Source organism: Electrona antarctica (assembly GCF_951216825.1).
Source record: "Electrona antarctica genome assembly, contig: scaffold_80, whole genome shotgun sequence".
NCBI lineage: Eukaryota > Metazoa > Chordata > Actinopteri > Myctophiformes > Myctophidae > Electrona > Electrona antarctica.
Window position 1 is genome coordinate 121,778 of NW_027638308.1, and position 19,098 is coordinate 140,875.

Sequence of the window (19,098 nt, forward strand, 5' to 3'; positions counted from 1 at the left end):
ACGGAAGCTTGAGATTTTGTAATGATTTCCGCAAGCTAAACGAGATCTCGGCGTTTGACGCGTATCCCATGGCACGAATCGACGAACTCGTGGAGCGGCTAGGTCCCGCGCGGTTCGTGAGCACACTGGACCTAACAAAGGGCTATTGGCAAGTGAGATTGACGGCCCGAGCCCGGCCCAAGACCGCGTTCACGACCCCCGACGGGTTATTCCAATATAAAGTGATGCCGTTCGGAGTCCACGGCGCGCCGGCCACTTTCCAACGCCTGATGGACAAAGTCCTCCGTCCGCACCGAGAATACGCGGCTGCGTACATCGATGACGTAATAATCCACTCCTCGACCTGGGCCCAACACCTAGAGCGAGTAGAAGCGGTACTGGCCGCATTACGCACCGCCGGGCTCACCGCCAACCCGACGAAGTGTCGCATCGGGTGGACTGAAACGGATTATTTAGGTTATACAATAGGCCGCGGCTGTATCCGCCCTCAACAAAAAAAAGTAGAAAGAATACAAGCTTGGCCTCGGCCCGTGACAAAGAAACAAGTTAAATCATTCCTCGGTCTGGTATCATACTACCAGAAGTTCGTCAAAGATTTTGCCACGCTGGCGGCCCCACTCCACGATCTGACGAAAAAAAACCTGCCGCACCATGTCAGCTGGTCCGACAGCGCCGAGGCCGCCTTCCAGGCGTTGAAGTTGGCACTCTGCAACGAACCGGTTCTGATCACCCCGAGCTTTGAGAAACCATTTGTTCTGCACACTGACGCGTCCGGCACGGGCATTGGTGCCGTGCTCGCGCAGATGATCGACGGGGACGAGCATCCGATCACCTACGTTAGCCGCAAGTTATTAAAACACGAGAGAAACTATTCGACCGTGGAAAAGGAGTGCCTCGCCGTAAAGTGGGCGATCCACCACTTACGGTATTATTTATGGGGTAGGAAATTCACGCTGTTTACAGACCACGCGCCACTCAAGTGGATGTCAACAAACAAGGATAGGAATGACAGGGTGACGCGCTGGTTTGTGGAACTGCAGAACTATAATTTCCAAGTAGAACACCGCCCGGGCAAGGAGTTGAAACACGCAGACGCGTTGTCGAGGATGTACGATAGTGGAGCAGATTACTGAAACGATCGTTCACTTGATGGTACAAGCACCAAATTTGGCACACAAGTGCTTCAGAACCTACTCTCTCAGAAAAGTACGTTGTCCACTTGAAAAAACTAAATGGCCACCAGTTTTCAAGATGGCCGCCTTTCTAAATGGTTTTAAACAGTGTTTGAACTATAGTTTGATTGAATAATCCTATTGTGATGGCCTATACATGGAAATGTATGTTTCTGAGTATGAGAAATCCAATTCTGCATTTAGCAAATCAAAATTATTGAATATTATGATGATACAATGGGAATTAAACAAAAAGCTGGGGCAGATTAAGTCAATATTCCATAAGAATCTTTCACTTGGTGGTACAAGCACCACATTTGGCACACATGATGTCCAGGATGTACTTTCTATGAAAAGCACGTTATCCAGCTGAAAATCCAAGATGGCTGCCAGTTTTCAAGATGGCCGCCTCGTCAAATGCAAAAAAACAAAACAACAAAAAGGTTTTCGAAGTAAAATTGTGTTAATGATCCAAACATCAACATGAATGTATTCTGATTGTAAGAACTCAATGGTGTTGGAATTTAATTCCAATATGGCCGCCAGTTTGCAAGATGCAGCTATTACGTGAAATTAGTGTTTTCGGAAGCTGTCTGATCATAGATATTGTTGAAGGGCAACATCATTCATTGATCATGCATTGAAATGCTGTGGTCAAGCTCTATTGGTTTGTATTTTATAGGAGTGATGTCAAAGTACAACCAGGAACACACTGGTGACATCACTGCTGTTAGACTCAGCATGGGGTTCAGTGCTGTAGTTGTGGTTTACTAACTGTTGTAGTGTACTCACTGTAGTTTGTTGTATTCTTTAGTGTCCTAATGCTAATTAGCCCCTGTATATATCTCCACTAGAAGTTTAGTTAGTTGTAGTATTGTAGTTAGATAGCCGCACCTGAATTGACAAGATGTGCCACCGTGGGAGAGCTGAGACAAGGGTAACGGAACTTCAGTTACCTGGATGGTGTACAGATCGCACAGGACTTAAATGGAACTGGATGAACGGTCGTGCTAGGTGTAGGGCACCAGATGCTTGAACCTAGATCAAGGTTCAAGGTTGGACTTTATTGTTACATCTTGTGTACAGGACAGGTACATAAGAGTAAAACTTATTTTAGTTTGGCTTCCTTACAGACAATGCAGCGGCATAGATGGCAAACAACAAAAAACACAGCAAGCACAGCAAACAAAGGGATAGAATAAAGAGTGCTAGAAAAATAGTAACATATATATGTGCATGTTTTCCCTGTAGTAGCAAAGTTAGGTAAACTTTCGCCCCGGTTCTTATCAGTTCGTTCATGTATCTGATTGTTTGGGGAAAGAAGCTTATTTGCAGTCTATTTCCAGTGGCTTTGAGACTGAAAACGTTTTCCATGTGGCAGCATCCGCAAGCATCTCTGCGGTTGGGATGGCTTGGGTCCCTCATAAGTCCACGAGCTTTGCTGACACAACGATCGTCATACAGGGCTTCGATGGGGGGAGATCACATCCACTGCACTCTTCGAATTTTTGCATGTCCGTCACCAGGATCATTCTGAATTTCAGCTGCTCTCTTAGTGGAAAACTGGAGTTTCCGTTGCTAAACATTTGGCCGACAATTTTGGTACTTTTTGGTACTAACTAACTTTGTACTGTTTTGCTTCAATGTATCTTCACTGCCACCTCCATCATCCAATCTGGATGAGTCTAACATGATGGGCACGACCGTTATCACTGTATCGGATAGGCGAAATCAACCGTTATCAGCACCTTGGAATACGGCCAATATGGCCATACTGGCATACTCACCCTTGGCTGAACGTTTCATTTCCAACTCTATTGTCAGCGCATGGAAACTAGGGGCTACTATACTATCCTCTGCCTATCGGGACGTAACTCAGGCGGTGCCGGGTCTGGTGGCCGTCGCAACGCTCGGCACGTTGTCTCGCGTGGCTCAAGGCCACCAGACACAGCGCACCTCCGTCATTGACATCAGTGACACAAAAATACCATTATCACCCGTCACAATAGGTGATAATGACATACTGAAACAGTGAGTATGCCAGTATGGCCATATTGGCGGTATAAAGGTGCTGATAACGGAGGATTTCGCCTATCCAATACAGAGATAACGGTCGAATGGGGTGGAAATACGGGGAGACTTCAACTCCTCTTTCGTATCTGTTTGACACACTTCCTCCAATCAGTTTTAGTAGCGGAACATCTTGTGTTATACGGTTAAAGGCTGAGGGCTATATCCTTGTACCACCCAACCGTACAAAACATCAAAGCACATTGAAATATGGGATGCATCTAGGTTCAAGCATCTGGTGCCCTACACCTAGCCCGACCATTCATCCAGTGCAAGTCCTCTGCGATCTGTACACCATCCAGGTAACTGAATCCCTGTTACCCTTGTCTCAGCTCTCCCATGCTGACACATCCTGTCAATTCAGGTGCGGCTATCAACTACAATCCTACAACTAACTAAACTTCTAGTTGAGATATACACAGGGGCTTATTAGATAGCATTTAGGACACTAAAGTATACTACAAACTACAGTGAGTAGCTACACCACTACAACAGTTAGTAAACCACAACTACAGCTAGTACGCTACAAGCATACACTGAACCCCATGCTGAGTCTCACAGCAGTGATGTCACCAGTGTGTCCTGGTTGTGCTTTGACATAACTCTTATATACAAAATTACAAACCAATAGAGCTTGATCACAGCATTTCAATGAATGATGTTGCCCTTCAACAATATCGGTGATCAGACAGCTTCCAAAAACGCTAATTTTGAGTTGCGTAATAGACGCCATCTTGAAAACTGGCGGCCATATTGGAATTAAATAATTGACACCATTGAGTTCTTCCAGTCAGAATACATTCATTTTGATGTTTGGATCAATGTGTGGATCACACATTTCTGTTCATTAAAGTTATACGTATTTATTTGACGAGGTGGCCATCTTGAAAACTGGTGGCCATCTTGGATTTTCAGCTGGATAACGTACTTTTCTTAGAAAGTACATCCTGGACATCATTTGTGCCAAATGTGGTGCTTGTACCACCAAGTGAAGGATTATTATGGAATATGGACTTAATATGCCCCATTATATCGTTGAATTCCCATTGTATCATCATAATATTAAATAGTTTTGATGTTCTAAATGCAGAATTGGATTTATCATACTCAGAAACATATATTTCGATGTATAGGCCATCAAAATAGGATTGTATAGCTCAATATAGCTCAAACACGGTTTAAAACGACCTCGAATGGCGGCCATCTTGAAAAATGGTGTCCATTTTGTTTTTTTCAAGTGGACAACGTACTTTTCTGAGAGAGTAGGTTCCGAAGCACTTGTGTGCCAATTTTGGTGCTTGTACCATCAAGTGAACGATTCTTATGATATATTGACTTAATCTGCTCCACTACGAGGACGAGGAAGTCAGTGAAGCATCTCATACAGGCAAGAAGCTTAGGGGGAGGATGTGTGGCGTCTCCGGCGACAACCACCGGCATACACAGTCACACGTCGCCATGGCAACCAGTAGCGCGCCACTCAGACAGGCGCGCCAGAGAGTACAGAGAGCCGCTCTAGGCATCGTAGCAGAACACGCCTACCTGCCCAACCTCCTACTCGGCCAGCTGACACTAATGCCTACTCTTCAGGTAACCACCCGCACCTGCGCGTCTGAACCAATATATAACCGCCTGCCGGCTCGCGGGTCAGAGCAGGTTGGTTCACCACGCAGAGCGGCTAGACAGACAGCGCGCTCGTAGAAAAAGCCTTGGGTGGTAAGTGCACGGATCTATTCCTCCCCGCCACCATCCACCACACATGTCTGGATGGCTATCCGAATACTCATACTCTGTCCGTTCACAGGCTTTATGGAGCAGCAGCAATAACAGCAGCAACGCGAGCAGCAGCAGTGACGACAGCGGGCCGGACGCCGAGGCGGAGGAGGAGAGTGACTAGAGGACCCCTCATTCCTCCCGGCCGCCTACCTGCCACTCAGGTTGTACGCCCTCCCCTCTCTCTATTCTGGCATTAGAAGAGTGTCGAAGATCACCATAGCAACCGAGCCTGGCCAGCTTTTGTTCGAGTGTCGCTAAACGGGCACCGCCCCCCTTTGTTAATCTGATGCGCTCTGAAAGAAGAGAGCGCACCTTTTGAAGAGACTTTAGAGAAGCCCGGTTTATTTGTTTGATTTGGCTGAAGAGCGAGAGGAGAGAACGGTGGGCCAGACCCCGCTATTGACCTGTCTGTTGGCGAGAGAGCGCCACCCGGCGGCTCGCTGCCGCTATTGCCGCCCACAGAGAGAGAGAGAGAGAGAGAAAGAGGAAGAGGACAAGAAGAGGGTTTATTTGCTAAATCTGGTAGATCGCCTCGGGCGGACCCGAGGCCCCAGTACTATTATTTGTGACTTGTACACAGTGTATAACAGTGCCTTCTCACCCCTGCAGCCTGGGCGGACACCGGGAGCCCGAGGACAAAGGGCCTCGCCCCACCACCTGTCCACGGAACTGTCTCTCAGACTGCCTGAGAATCACTTGTACAAAATAAAATCACACCCGTGTGAACTGAGTGGTGTAAGGTTTTATATAGCATGATCAGCTGTGGTCTGACGTAATGTCTGACGTAATGAAATCACACAAAATATGTTAAGTAAAAAAAGCTATAATTTTTGATAAATGTATGTATCACACCCGGATGTGATTTCACAACTGGCTTTTTTTGCGCAGAGAAAATGACCACGGTTGCTACGGTCATCCAGTTCACCCGGGTGTGATTTAATTACGTCAGAAATTATTTTGAACATAGCAACCATGGTCATTTTTTTCTGCACACAAAAGCCAGTTGTAGGAGTGGTTTACACCACTCAAAAAACCGTGGCCATAAAAGGCCCAGACTCTGGCTGACCATTGCCCCGTGTCCTGTTTATCTCAGAATCATCACAATACCAACCAAAAGTTGCAGTTGCAATTATTGTACTTGGCCAAAATGAAAATAGGTTTGCCATTGTGGATGTCAAATAATTTATTTGGAAAAGTGGAACTTAGAAGTCACTTGAGTCCCTGTCTACAGGGAAGAATGGCAGCTGCAAAAAAGACAGATTCACAAGCTCTCAACGCGCCGCTGAAGCGACGCGTTGAGAACCTGCAGATGCGCCTGTCTCTGCAGCGCCGTTTACAACGTGTTGAGAGCTTGTAGATCAACGTGAACGAACCCTGACACCAGCGCTGCAAAAGCAAACGGTGCTGCAGAGATGGGCGCATCTGCGGGTTCTCAACGCGTTTGTTTTTGCGCGTTGAGAGCTTGTAGATCTGTCTGTTTTTGCAGCGCTGGTGTCAGGATTCGTTCACGTTACAGGCGGACATGAAATGAAGTTCAATCAGTGCGTTGAATCAGCAGCAGCAACAAGCTAATAGCCAACACCACCACCACCAGTCTGTTAGCATAGCTTGTTGATAACGATTTGTCACTCCGTCTTTTTCTTTTCTCTCTTTTATTATTTCCCCCCCCCGACTTCACGGGTTGCGCATTGGGTTGTGATGAGACCCGATGTTGCAGCCTGTGTGTGACCGAAAGAGTGCTAGACTTCCACGTAGAACAGTGTGTGACCGAAAGAGTGCTAGACTTCCACGTAGAACAGTGTGTGACCGAGAGAGTGCCATAGTCTTCAGTGATAAAGTTGCGTCCACAGGATGCAGAGGCTGTTGGTTTATTGCGTCCCATAACTATAAAGTGCGTTTTGGGACGCAAAACGCACCCTATTTACATCACTGCATTGTATCCCGATGACCATGTATGATGATGAGGTCACCCATTTACGTCATTTGCCACACACGTCATACACGGGCGTAACGCACAAAGCGGAAACACAACAAAAACTTGACCAATTCAGGACCGTGCATGAACTGCAACAGTGCCCTGTATCTGTGTAAATTGGCATCGTCTGTATTCAACGTCAGGGCAGAGCGGATGAGCTGAGCCTATATAAGGCTTGGGAACGCCTTTATTCAGTTCATCTCGGTTCGACACGAGGAAGCACAGTCTCGAGAACAGTAACTTCACCGTCCGATACGACGCCGCAACAGTCCATGGAGAGCAGCAGCTCTGACCGTGAGCCGCCACTCCTGGAAGGACTCGGGCGCCAGTCCTCACAGGACACCCAGGGCTCTCCGTACGGCCCCAAAGATAAAGCTACAGTTGAAATCACCTGCTCTACCAACACACAGAAAGACGACGCCACAGATGAAACCATCTGCTCGATAAATGGACAGAAAGACGACGCTACAGACGAAATCACCTGCTCTACCAACACACAGAAAGACGACGCAACAGATGGAATCACCTGCTCTATAAACACACAGGAAGACGAAGCCACAGATGGAATCACCTGCTCGATAAACACACAGGAAGACGAAGCCACAGATGGAATCACCTGCTCGATAAAGACACAGGAAGACGAAGCCACAGATGGAATCACCTGCTCGATAAACACACAGGAAGACGAAGCCACAGATGAAATGATCTGCTCGATAAACACACAGAAAGACGAAGCCACAGATGGAATCACCTGCTCTACCAACACACAGAAAGACGAAGCCACAGATGAAATCACCTGCTCGATAAATGGACAGAAAGACAACACTACAGACAAAATCACCTGCACTACCAACACACAGAAAGACGACGCAACAGATGGAATCACCTCCTTGATAAACACACAGAAAGACGACGCAACAGATGGAATCACCTCCTTGATAAACACACAGAAAGACGACGCAACAGATGGAATCACCTGCTCTATCAACGCACAGAAAGACGACGCTACAGATGAACCAAAATTGCACCGTCATCAACAGTTTGCCAAGACTTTAACTAAACCAGGAGAGCCAAAGATGCATTATAGTATTCACACCGGAGAAAAGAAGCCGTTCCCGTGTGACCAGTGCGACAAGGGTTTCTGTATACTGCGCGACCTGAGGAGACACCAGCGTGTTCACACGGGAGAGAAGCCCTTCCACTGCACACGCTGTGACAAGCGTTTCAGGGAGCTGACCACGCTGAAGACCCACCGGCGTACACACACCGGAGAAAGACCCTTCGGCTGTAAACAGTGTGAGAAGAGATTCAGCGTGGCGAGCAACCTGAAGGCTCACCAGCGCATTCACACCGGAGAGAAACCCTTCCACTGTGCAGAGTGTGACAAGAGGTTCAGTCAGATGGGCAACATGAGAACACACCGGCTTCATCGCCACGCGGAGGGAAATAACCTAATGCAGACCACAACACTGGGACAAACATCCTTATCAATGACACAACAGTTATAGGCACCGGTGGTCAAATCACCGGTGCGCTCTGGTCAACAAGAAGAAGGGGCTGATGGTCTGACTCCTTTCCTTGTTGGACTCCAGGAAGCCGAGGAGAGAGCTAGCATTGACCCCTTGCCTTGACCCCTATCTTCATCACAGCAGTGGACAGAGACGGCGAGTTCAAGTTCAGTGGCTGTGTATTCCATGGAATGGAAGAGCTGAAGTGGCGCACACACACGATACGCGAGGAAGAAGTCTCAGTAGTGACTATAATGGTTCCGTCGCCAATATAGTCCAGAGTGAGTCCCGCATCCTCATAGCCTAATGGCTAATAAGGCTAGCATCCTCATAGCCTAATGGCTAATAAGGCTAGCATCCTCATAGCCTAATGGCTAATAAGCCAGACGCCAATCAGATTGACAGTGATACGAGTCTTGCTTATTAGCCAGGCTAGCATCCTCAGGCTATGAGGCCTTTTTTTTCTGCCTTTATTTATATTACACGGTAAATTTACATGAAATGGGGAGAGAGATGGGGTTAGAGTGGCCGGGAACCCGGGTAGAGTGACCGGGAACCCGGGTAGAGTGGCCGGGAACCCGGGTAGAGTGGCCGGGAACCCGGGTAGAGTGGCCGGGAACCCGGGTAGAGTGGCCGGGAGCCTGGGTAGAGTGGCCGGGAACCCGGGTAGAGTGGCCGGGAACCCGGGCGCCCCCAGAGAGATGGGGTAGTGTGCCCGGGAACCCAGAGAGATGGGGTAGAGTGGCCGGGAACCCGGGCGCCCCCAGAGGAACCCGGGCGCCCCCAGAGGAACCCGGGCGCCCCCAGAGGAACCCGGGCGCCCCCAGAGTTAGTGTCGAAGTGTCCTTGAGCAAGGCCTTCTTCATGCTTGAGGCCGAAAGGCCAAAACGTTGCTACGACTCTTATCAAAATAAACTTCTTGAACCAGCAAGTGGCGGTGTGCGGGTCTCTCCTCCTTCCTTAAAGCGTTTGCTGTTCTGCCAGGACCTATACGCACCTGCTATAACATTTAACCGGGTGTGCGGAAGTCATCTCTCGAATAAGTGTTAAAAACAAACAAATGAGAGATTCTGAATCAGTCCTCTCACCTTCAGTTGTTCATAGACGGCCATCATCTCCTGGTAGATGTTTCCTAGCATAGAGGAGGACGGTGGGCAGGAATCGAACAGCCGACGCGCTCCCCTCCTCCTCCTTCTCCGTCCGCCACTGGCCTCCCCTCCCCCTGCAGGGTCTGGAGACTCCAGGCTCTCATCCAGACAAGAGGGCAAGGTCACATCTGAACACATGGTAAAGGGTTTTTGAGTGGTGCAACCACTCCAAGGAACAGCAATGTCTGTGACGTTAACCTATGTTTGTGACTATGTTTGTGACTCATGTGTGACTCATGAGTACCAGTAGGGTCGCTGTTGTGCCAGAAACGGCACCACTCAGTTCACACGGGTGTGATTGTTTTAGTTAAAGATTTTTCCAGTTTTTCATGTGTTTATGAGGTGACGGTACTTCATTAGACACCCTGGAGTCGTTTTTATGTGCAATGATGTATTAACTTTGTATTAGGGTTTCTTCCTGGAGGCTGAACCCTTGACAGTCAAACGGGCCAATGAAATAAACACTGATAGTGTGACGTATAACTATCGCACGCACTTACGCACCTCCCCCTCATATATATTTTTTGAGTGGCGTAAACCACTCCTACAACTGGCTTTGTTAGTTTACGTGTCTGTCCGTACCAAAAAAAATGAGCATGGTTGCTATGGTCACCCAGTTCACCCGGGTGTGATTTCATTATGTCAGACATTACGTCAGACCACAGCTGATCAGGCTATATAAGACCTTACACCACTCAGTTCACACGGGTGTGATTTTTTTAAATACGACAATCTCTGTGGGCGGAAAAAAGCATAGTGTCCTGCTAAAAGCATAGTAAACCTGAGTCCAACACCACATTGATGTGATCTGTCTCTGCCCTGGACTGGTGCGTGCAGCTCACAACTCTGTCTCTGCCCTGGACTGGTGCGTGCAGCTCACAACTCTGTCTCTGCCCTGGACTGGTGCGTGCAGCTCACAACTCTGTCTCTGCCCTGGTACCCTGGTGCGTGCAGCTCACAACTCTGTCTCTGCCCTGGTACCCTGGTGCGTGCAGCTCACAACTCTGTCTCTGCCCTGGTACCCTGGTGCGTGCAGCTCACAACTCTGTCTCTGCCCTGGACTGGTGCGTGCAGCTCACAACTCTGTCTCTGCCCTGGTACCCTGGTGCGTGCAGCTCACAACTCTGTCTCTGCCCTGGTACCCTGGTGCGTGCAGCTCACAACTCTGTGATGTCGTGAGCTCACTCATCCACGTAGCCCTGTCCAGTTGAAACTAGTGATCGACCGATATGGTTTTTGGCCGATATATCCGATCACCGATTAGTGGACAATCAAAAAGCCGATAGCCGATATTATGAACCGATATTAACATAATTAATACATTTTTTTTTTACAGTAACATAACTTCCAACACAAGAATTCCTTTAAATGCATTGGAGAATATGTATCGCTTATAAAAAAGGAAGTGCAAGAAGCACCAACATCGTTTCAGTAACACTCCCCCCCCCCCCCCCCCCCCCCCTCCATCAAATGCAGCTTTTTTGAGTGGTGTAAACCACTCCTACAACTGGCTTTTTTGTGCAGAAAAAATGAGCATGGTTGCTATGTTCACCCTGTTGTAATGACGTAATGAAATCACACCCGGGTGAACAGGGTGAACATAGCAACCATGCTCGTTTTTTCTGCACAAACAAAGCCAGGTAATGAAATCACACCCGGGTGTGATTTCATTACGTCAGACAGACCTTACACCACTCAGTTCACACGGGTGTGATTTTTTTTAATTCAAGTGCAAACATGTACTGTAGCAGCATATATATCATTTTTTCAAGATCTATCTATCTATCTATCTATGAATGCACCAAGTGTTTGTGTGTGTGTGTGTGTGTGTGTGTGTGTGTGTGTGTGTGTGTGTGTGTGTGTGTGTGTGTGTGTGTGTGTGTGTGTGTGTGTGTGTGTGTGTGTGTAATTGTCCAGAACCGCCCCAAAAAGGCCTCTGCCCGGGCTCTTGACCAGGCCCATGCCCAGCGTCCATATTTGGGCATGCCTGACACAGAAGACAGAACTCCACAAGCTGGCTGCATATACTCCCTATTTGGGCATGCCTTACAAAGAACTCCATATATGGGCATAAAAGGGAGACAGACATAATATCTGGGTGGGGCATTCATTTTCAACTTGCATCGTTCCAAGTAGATCAGTGCCCAATGGGCTGTAGAGGCCCTATGGGCACCGTTCTAGTTTATCAAAATTGGTGATCTACAAGCCCACAGCACATTGCAGCATGACATGTTGAGAGCTTGTAGATCTGCTGCCCAAACTCTCCAAAGCCATGTGACCTTGTTGTTTTTACTCCACCACTGAAATTTGCCACTTTCAAGATCACTGGCCACTTTTTTAATGCATGTAGAATTTGTTTTTACCATTAATTTTATAGCAATAAAAGACAATGTCTCAAAACACTGGCCAACAGTACAATGATTGGCAACTAAATTAATATGAATTAGAAATGCTACTGATTGGTTCATTCTTCATTGGCTTGCAGTTAGTTATTGCATATAGACAAAATGCAATAATCATATTAGGCTGGTCAGGATGGGGGAAAAAAGTTGGCTAATGCATCTTTGGCTCTCCTGGTTTAGTTAAAGTCTTGGCAAACTGTTGATGACGGTGCAATTTTGGTTCATCTGCGCACGACACGCACGACACACACACACACACACACACACACACACACACACACACACACACACACACACACACACACACACACACACACACACACACTTTCTAATTCTTTGTTTGGCCCAAAACATTGTGTTTATTGTCATGATTTGTCACGACAAGAGTTGGCTTTGTCCGCGGCATAAATGTCTTTAAATAAATACTTTCTGAAAAGTCTATGAGGAAAATGAACAGGGATTTATTTTCCGGGTCTCTCGAGGGGGCGGGACTGCGACGCTCTACACTGTCGGAATTAAGCCTGTACCCCTAAAAGACAGACAGACACACACACACACACACACACACACACACACACACACACACACACACACACACACACACACACACACACACACACACACACACACACACACACACACACACACACACACACACACACACACACACACACACACACACACACACACACACACACACACACACACACACACCTGTCTCTGTAACGATCACGTGAGAATCCTGAAGAGAATCAGCCCAGCGCAGCTCATCATGTAGACCACATTCAATACCTAAACTGGAAAAGGCATAATCATCTTTGGTTATTATTAATTGTAATCATACTTATTACACACTCTCTGGCACAACACAACACAACACAACACAACACAACACAACACAACACAACACACACACTTACTAGTCAAGGGGGTTGGTCACGGCCTTGAACAGATCCTGCACAGCTTGGTCGTAGCCTTTCATCTCGTCGGTAGGTAGCTTATACCCGACGGACTCCACCGGCTTCTGGGGTGATTCTGCAACAGAGTTAACCCAATCTGTATGTACAGTAATAACAACACAAGACTAGTGTAAATCTGAAGGATTTCATGAGTCACTCACCACCACGATGCGTGTGGCTGATCCCAACAATGTTCTTCTCCCCTGATGGCAACTAGAAAACGTGACAACGTTATTTTAACAGACGCAAAGCATTTGGATATAAAGCACAAATGTATTTGTAAGTATATTTAGAAGCCAATACTTTAGCACTTTTACTGAATAATAATAATAATAATAATAATAATAAACGTTGTCTCACGGGTAAAAAATTAAAATGTTCCGCAATTTTGAGAAAGTCCCGCACTTTTGAGCGCCTGACAGCGCCACTGCAGTCAGAGGATGAGCAGTGTCATTTGATATCAACAGTTCTAACTGTGTGATGGCCATAGTGTTCATTAAGAGAGTCTGGGTGTAGGAAGTCTGATGATCTTGGAAGCAATATGGGTAATACTGAAAAGTTTGTTTCAGTCCGTTTGTAGTCAAAAGCAAAGTTTTGACTACAAGACTGATTAACAGAGTATTTCACGTTTGATTTATTGAACAATAATTCACATTATGTGGAATCATAGAATGTGTACATTTCAACAAAAGTACAGGCCAAATACAAAAACTGCTACGAGGATAAAACCAGAAAAGGCACTAAGACTTGTTTACATCAGGGTCCTGCATTTTCAATTCATCAGAACATTTAAAGACTTGCAAAAAAAACAGAAATACATCGCATGGATGCACCTGGGACGTATCCTCAGTGATGTATCCCAAGGTCATCAGGGTTTCGGGTCTCCCAACATCATACCCTTCACTCGGGTGACCCAGCCGGGGTGATCAAGTCCCGACTTACGTCCCAGTATCTACCCTCGACCAGTCCCAGTAGAGACCAGTAGCTACCCTCGATCAGTCCCATTAGGGACCAGTATCTACCCTCGATCAGTCCCATTAGGGACCAGTATCTACCCTCGATCAGTCCCATTAGGGAAAAACCAGAGCCACACAATCCGTTCCTCCTGAACTACTCTGCCAGGACTGGGAGGTACTATTCTGGTGCGTGGAAGGACTATATACACTTCTAAGAAAAAGTAGTAAATCATATATACATTTTTTTTATATATATACATTACTTTTACATTTAATAAGCCAATCTAACCCATTTTGGGCGGGAACCCCTTTTGGTGTTAGCATTATGTTATGCTTTAGCTATTGAAAAATCACACCTGTGTGAACTGAGTGGTGCAACTCCCCCCCTTACACCTCCCCCCCCCTCTCTCTCTCTCATTAGCAGGCAACAGTGCAGCACTATTTCTCTCTCTCTGTTTCTGGCACGACAGCGCCCCTACTGGTACTCATGAGTCACACATGAGTCACACACAAACATAGGTTAACACGAGTCACATAGGTGTCACACGGACACAGACATTGCTGTTCCTTGGAGTGGTTGCACCACTCAAAAATTGCAGATCTACAAGCTCATAAGAGTGGCGCGCTACGAGGTAGTACGAGCTTGTAGGTCTGCTATTTTTGAACGACTGACATAGAAACATAGCTTTTTCAGAAAACTGTCAGGATGTAGAAGACATTTTTAGAATCTGGTCTCGGGTCAAATTGATGTGCCCATGCAGTGCCCACCATGTTTAGGTGCCCACCACTCGAGTCGACCTGTCACACTGACCTGAGGTCTGTCCATATAGTCATGTTTAGGTGCCCACCACTCGAGTCGACCTGTCACACTGACCTGAGGTCTGTCCATATAGTCATGTTTAGGTGCCCACCACTCGAGTTGACCTGTCACACTGATCTGAGGTCTGTCCATAGAGCCTAGTCTAGAGGGGGTTTCATTCAATTCTAGACTAGTTGACCTGTCACACTGACCTGAGGTCTGTCCATAGAGCCTAGTCTAGAGGGGGTTTCATTCAATTCTAGACTAGTTGAGCTGAAACACTGTGTACCTATGCCATCGTTTTAGTGAATGTGTGTATTTATTTGTCCTTGTTTGTTGTTCATTTAAGCTATTCTCTCGTTTTAGTTTCATAACAATTGAGCTGTGCAGTAAAAGCACTTCATTATATTTATATATTATATATAATTTTATACTGTAAAGTTTGAGTCAACTCAACGCTCTGGTCCATAGTTCTAATTCAAGGCATTAGAGCTATGGATCAGAGCTAAGCCAGCATATCAATAAAAATAAACACCCGTGTGAACTGAGTGGTGCAACTCCCCTCTCCCCGGCTGCCCCCCATCTCTCTCTCTCTCTCTCTCTCATTAGCAGGCAATAGTGCAGCACTATCTCTATGATGAATTCCTGTTCTGTTCTTTGTCTATATAGAAGTGTCTATTTGTACGTCTCTAAATGTTTTGATGAATTGAACATGGTGGACCCTATTGTAAACAAGTGTAATGCTTAATTGGGTCGTCCACTCACAGTTAACAGCCTTTGTATTGAGTTTGTGCTTGAAATGTACTGTAATTCTGCAAACTGTTAATAAATATTTCAATCAATCAATCTCTCTCTCTGTTTCTGGCACAACAGCGCACAACTTTTGGTACTCATTGGTACTGGTGCTCATAGTAGTCACACAAACACAAACATGAACACACGGTTGACACGGACATTGCTGTTCCTTGGAGTGGTTGCACCACTCAAAAATAGCACACTCTTCACAGCTAACGTAAAGCAGTTTACATGTAAACACTAGTACCGACTAACCTGTCTCCTCCTGTTCAGATATCTCTGCTGTAACTTCTCTACCGTCTGGTCCTCCACGGAGGTCTCTGGACGGACCTGGAGGCTCATAGTGAAGGAGAGTTCATCACACGGTCAGACTCAGAGATTGATTGTTGATCGTGGAAACAACAACAGCAACAACAACACAGTAAGTAACACGGTGGACGGTGGTCACTAAACTAAACACAACCAAACTTGGCGGATGTGTAGCGGACAACGTGACGCTGTAGTCACGTGATCAACACAATCTCTGGGTTGCCAGGTCCGTTAGTTGCCTAGACAACCTACCGCTAATGCAGTCAGCGGTTCCCAAATTTGTCCATGTCAAGATCGAACCCCCAAATTGACACAATTAGCCCCGCGGACCCCCCCATTACAAAACACATGCTATAGGGACCCCCATAAGAGAAGATTGTTATAGCACTATAGTGATTCTCAACCAGTTTAATTTAAATTAAGGACCCCCTGTTTCACATGCGTATAGTCTACGGACGGACCCCCATTTAATGGCATTTCTATCTTTGGGACCCCCAATTTATGTTGTAAAATCAAAGTTAATTTAACTGTACAAATGTTGTAGGCTACAGAGTTACAGACCAATAATGGTCCATTTGGTTCCTATAGACCGGCTGTGACCTGGCTTAGATAGATTATCAATTAACGACATACATATATTATAACTAAGGCCTATAAGCTTAATTACTGTGACTGTCTGTTCACTTACATTAGTAGCCTAAAAGCACAAAAGTATTGTTGGCATCAAAATATATTACAACGTAAAAGTATATTCATTGGCCGCCCCATGCAATATCTGCATGCTGTAGGACTATGTTAGACAGTTAACCTGTATATCTGTCAGTTAATGGATGTTATGTCTTAAATATATGTGTACAGAAACTATAGTAAAATACGCACATCACTTCATGGAGGTGCTGGGTTCAAAAAGTAACATAGGAAAAGAGAGGAAGCCGCACACTCATATGCTCCGAAGTATAAGTTTATTGACGACGTTTCGAGCCAAGGCTCTTCATCTGGTCAAACTCAAGATGTCAGTGATCCACCCACTTAAGTAGACACCCATGGGTCACGTTACTAGTGTGGGTGGAACCAACACAACATGGTCATTAATCAATTACTGAAATATCATTAAATATAGTGTTACACATTTCTCAAATCCACAGACGTGGAATAAACAAAAGGACATCATGATTATTATAGAATCTATGATAGTGATTCACATAATCAGGTATTATTACTTAGGCAACAATTCGAATATATACAGTGTACAATAAAGAAATTATAAAAAATGGCTGATGGGGAAGTCCTCGTTCATTCCCTTTGGGGACATTGTATTCAAAGTGTAAATCCAAAAGGATTCACGTTGTAGCAATAGTCTATTTAGATCCCCTCCTCGCCTGGGGTATTTTACATGTTCAATCCCCTGATATCTCAGAGTGGCCACAGTATGTTTAGCGGACAAAAAATGCATTGCAACCGGGCTTTTTGGATCTTGGTTGCGAATGCTACTTCTATGCTCGCTCATGCGTGTTTTTAACGCCCTGTTGGTCTTGCCAACATACCCTAGACCACATGGACATTTGAGCAAGTATATAACATTTTTGGTTGTGCATGTTATAGTGCCCTTGATGTCATAGTTTTTACCCGTGAGTGGGTGCGTAAAAGTGTGGCTCTTAGTGGTGAAGTTGCATTGTGCGCAACGGCCGCATTTATAATTACCATCGGGGATTTGAGTCAAAAAGTTAGATTCTGGCGAGATAGGAGTGAGATCTGATTTGACAACAGTTTGCCTAATATTGGGAGGACGTTTGTAAACAACCCTAGGTATTTCTTTAAAAGTATTGGCCAGTTCTTAAATATATGTGTAGCCTAGGCTACTAAATAAGAAGTATCAACATAACTGAAAGTAGTAGCTCATGCCTGTTCTTATAGCAATGGTCGATATATGGGTTCACTGACTGCACCATGTCACCGTCACGTGACCTTTATAACTGTATGCCCCAGACATAATTACTCCACATCAGGCGAATAAAGTGATTCTAAATTCAGATTCTGGTGACCCCCAATTTCCAAATGAATTATATCGCAAGGCCTACTATATGAATTCTGCACTTGAAGGTGCTAAAAGTAATCAGGCTTTTCATTTAAAACTCGCTCGGGGCAGATCGTTACAAATGGACCCCAACTTTAGCTAATTTCAGTTTTGACGTTTTGAGGGAAATTACTTTTCTTTCGCTGATGGATGAACCTCGTGTTTCCCCCTTCAGCCACCCTTCAGACAGAGGGCGTAGTTACACAGACTAGCCAGAAGATGGCAGTATTTGATCAGAGACAAAGGGGGCACGCAATACAACAAAAGAGCTTCAATGAATGTGCAACTTGCTTGTCTTTGATTGATTGATTGATTGATTGATTGATTGATTGATTGATTGATTGATTGATTGATTGATTGATTTAAGTATTAATTAACAGTTTGGAGAATTACAGTACATTTCTAACTAATACAAGACTTAACTGTGGACGACACCAAGCACTACACTTGTTTACAATAGGGTCCACCTTGTTCAATTCATCATAACATTTAGAGACGTACAAATATACACTTCTATATAGCCAAAAACAGGAAATCATCATAGAGGAGGTAAAAAGGGAAAAGAAACATATAGGCCTACTGTACAGTGAGGGGGAAAAGCCGTCCGTAGGTGCCCTTTGAGAGCCGTTTTGAAGGAGTCAAGGGATTTGCACGTCTTAATGTTGGTAGGGCGTTCCACATTAGATCTCCATATGTAGCTGACCTGTTCTGACATTCCATTTGTTGATCTGACCTCATCAAACCCTGTACACTCAAGACACGCTCCGTATATGGCCAGTACGACTTCATTCCATAATGTTGATCGTACGAGCTTGTAGGCCTGCTTTTGAAAAATCGTGAAAATGTGGTGCAAATCTCTTTATTCCTTCAGAGAGAACATTTTTAACTCAAATCTTTGCTTCTGGGGAACAACATGTTTTTAGATGGGGGTCGGCGGCCAAATACAGATAATTCTGGGGGTCCTTGACATGAAATATTGAGCACCACTGCTATAGAAACATGAGGTATTTCAGAAAAGTGTCAGTATTTAGAAGACATTTTTTAAATTTCGACGTCAGGTCTAAATAGGTTTTTAACCACGTTAACCCCATAAAGATTCAAGCTCACAACGCGTGTAGATCTGCTACTTTTGAAACAATTTGAAAGATCTTGAAA

At 45.5% G+C, this 19,098-nt stretch overlaps 1 protein-coding gene across 1 annotated transcript in view; it reads right to left on the minus strand.

Moving 5' to 3' along the window:
- Nucleotides 1–16,022, minus strand: part of ccdc138 (coiled-coil domain containing 138) — a 76,793-nt gene extending 60,771 nt beyond the window's left edge. The window contains exons 1-5 of the mRNA XM_079531063.1: nt 15,816–16,022; nt 13,172–13,223; nt 12,972–13,086; nt 12,766–12,848; nt 9,590–9,777 (exon numbers count right to left, since the gene is read on the minus strand). Of these exons, the coding sequence (XP_079387189.1) occupies nt 9,590–9,777; nt 12,766–12,848; nt 12,972–13,086; nt 13,172–13,223; nt 15,816–15,902 (525 nt within the window). The 5' untranslated portion in view covers nt 15,903–16,022. The remainder of the gene's footprint in view (nt 1–9,589; nt 9,778–12,765; nt 12,849–12,971; nt 13,087–13,171; nt 13,224–15,815) is intronic.
- Between the last annotated feature and the right edge of the window lie 3,076 nt (nt 16,023–19,098).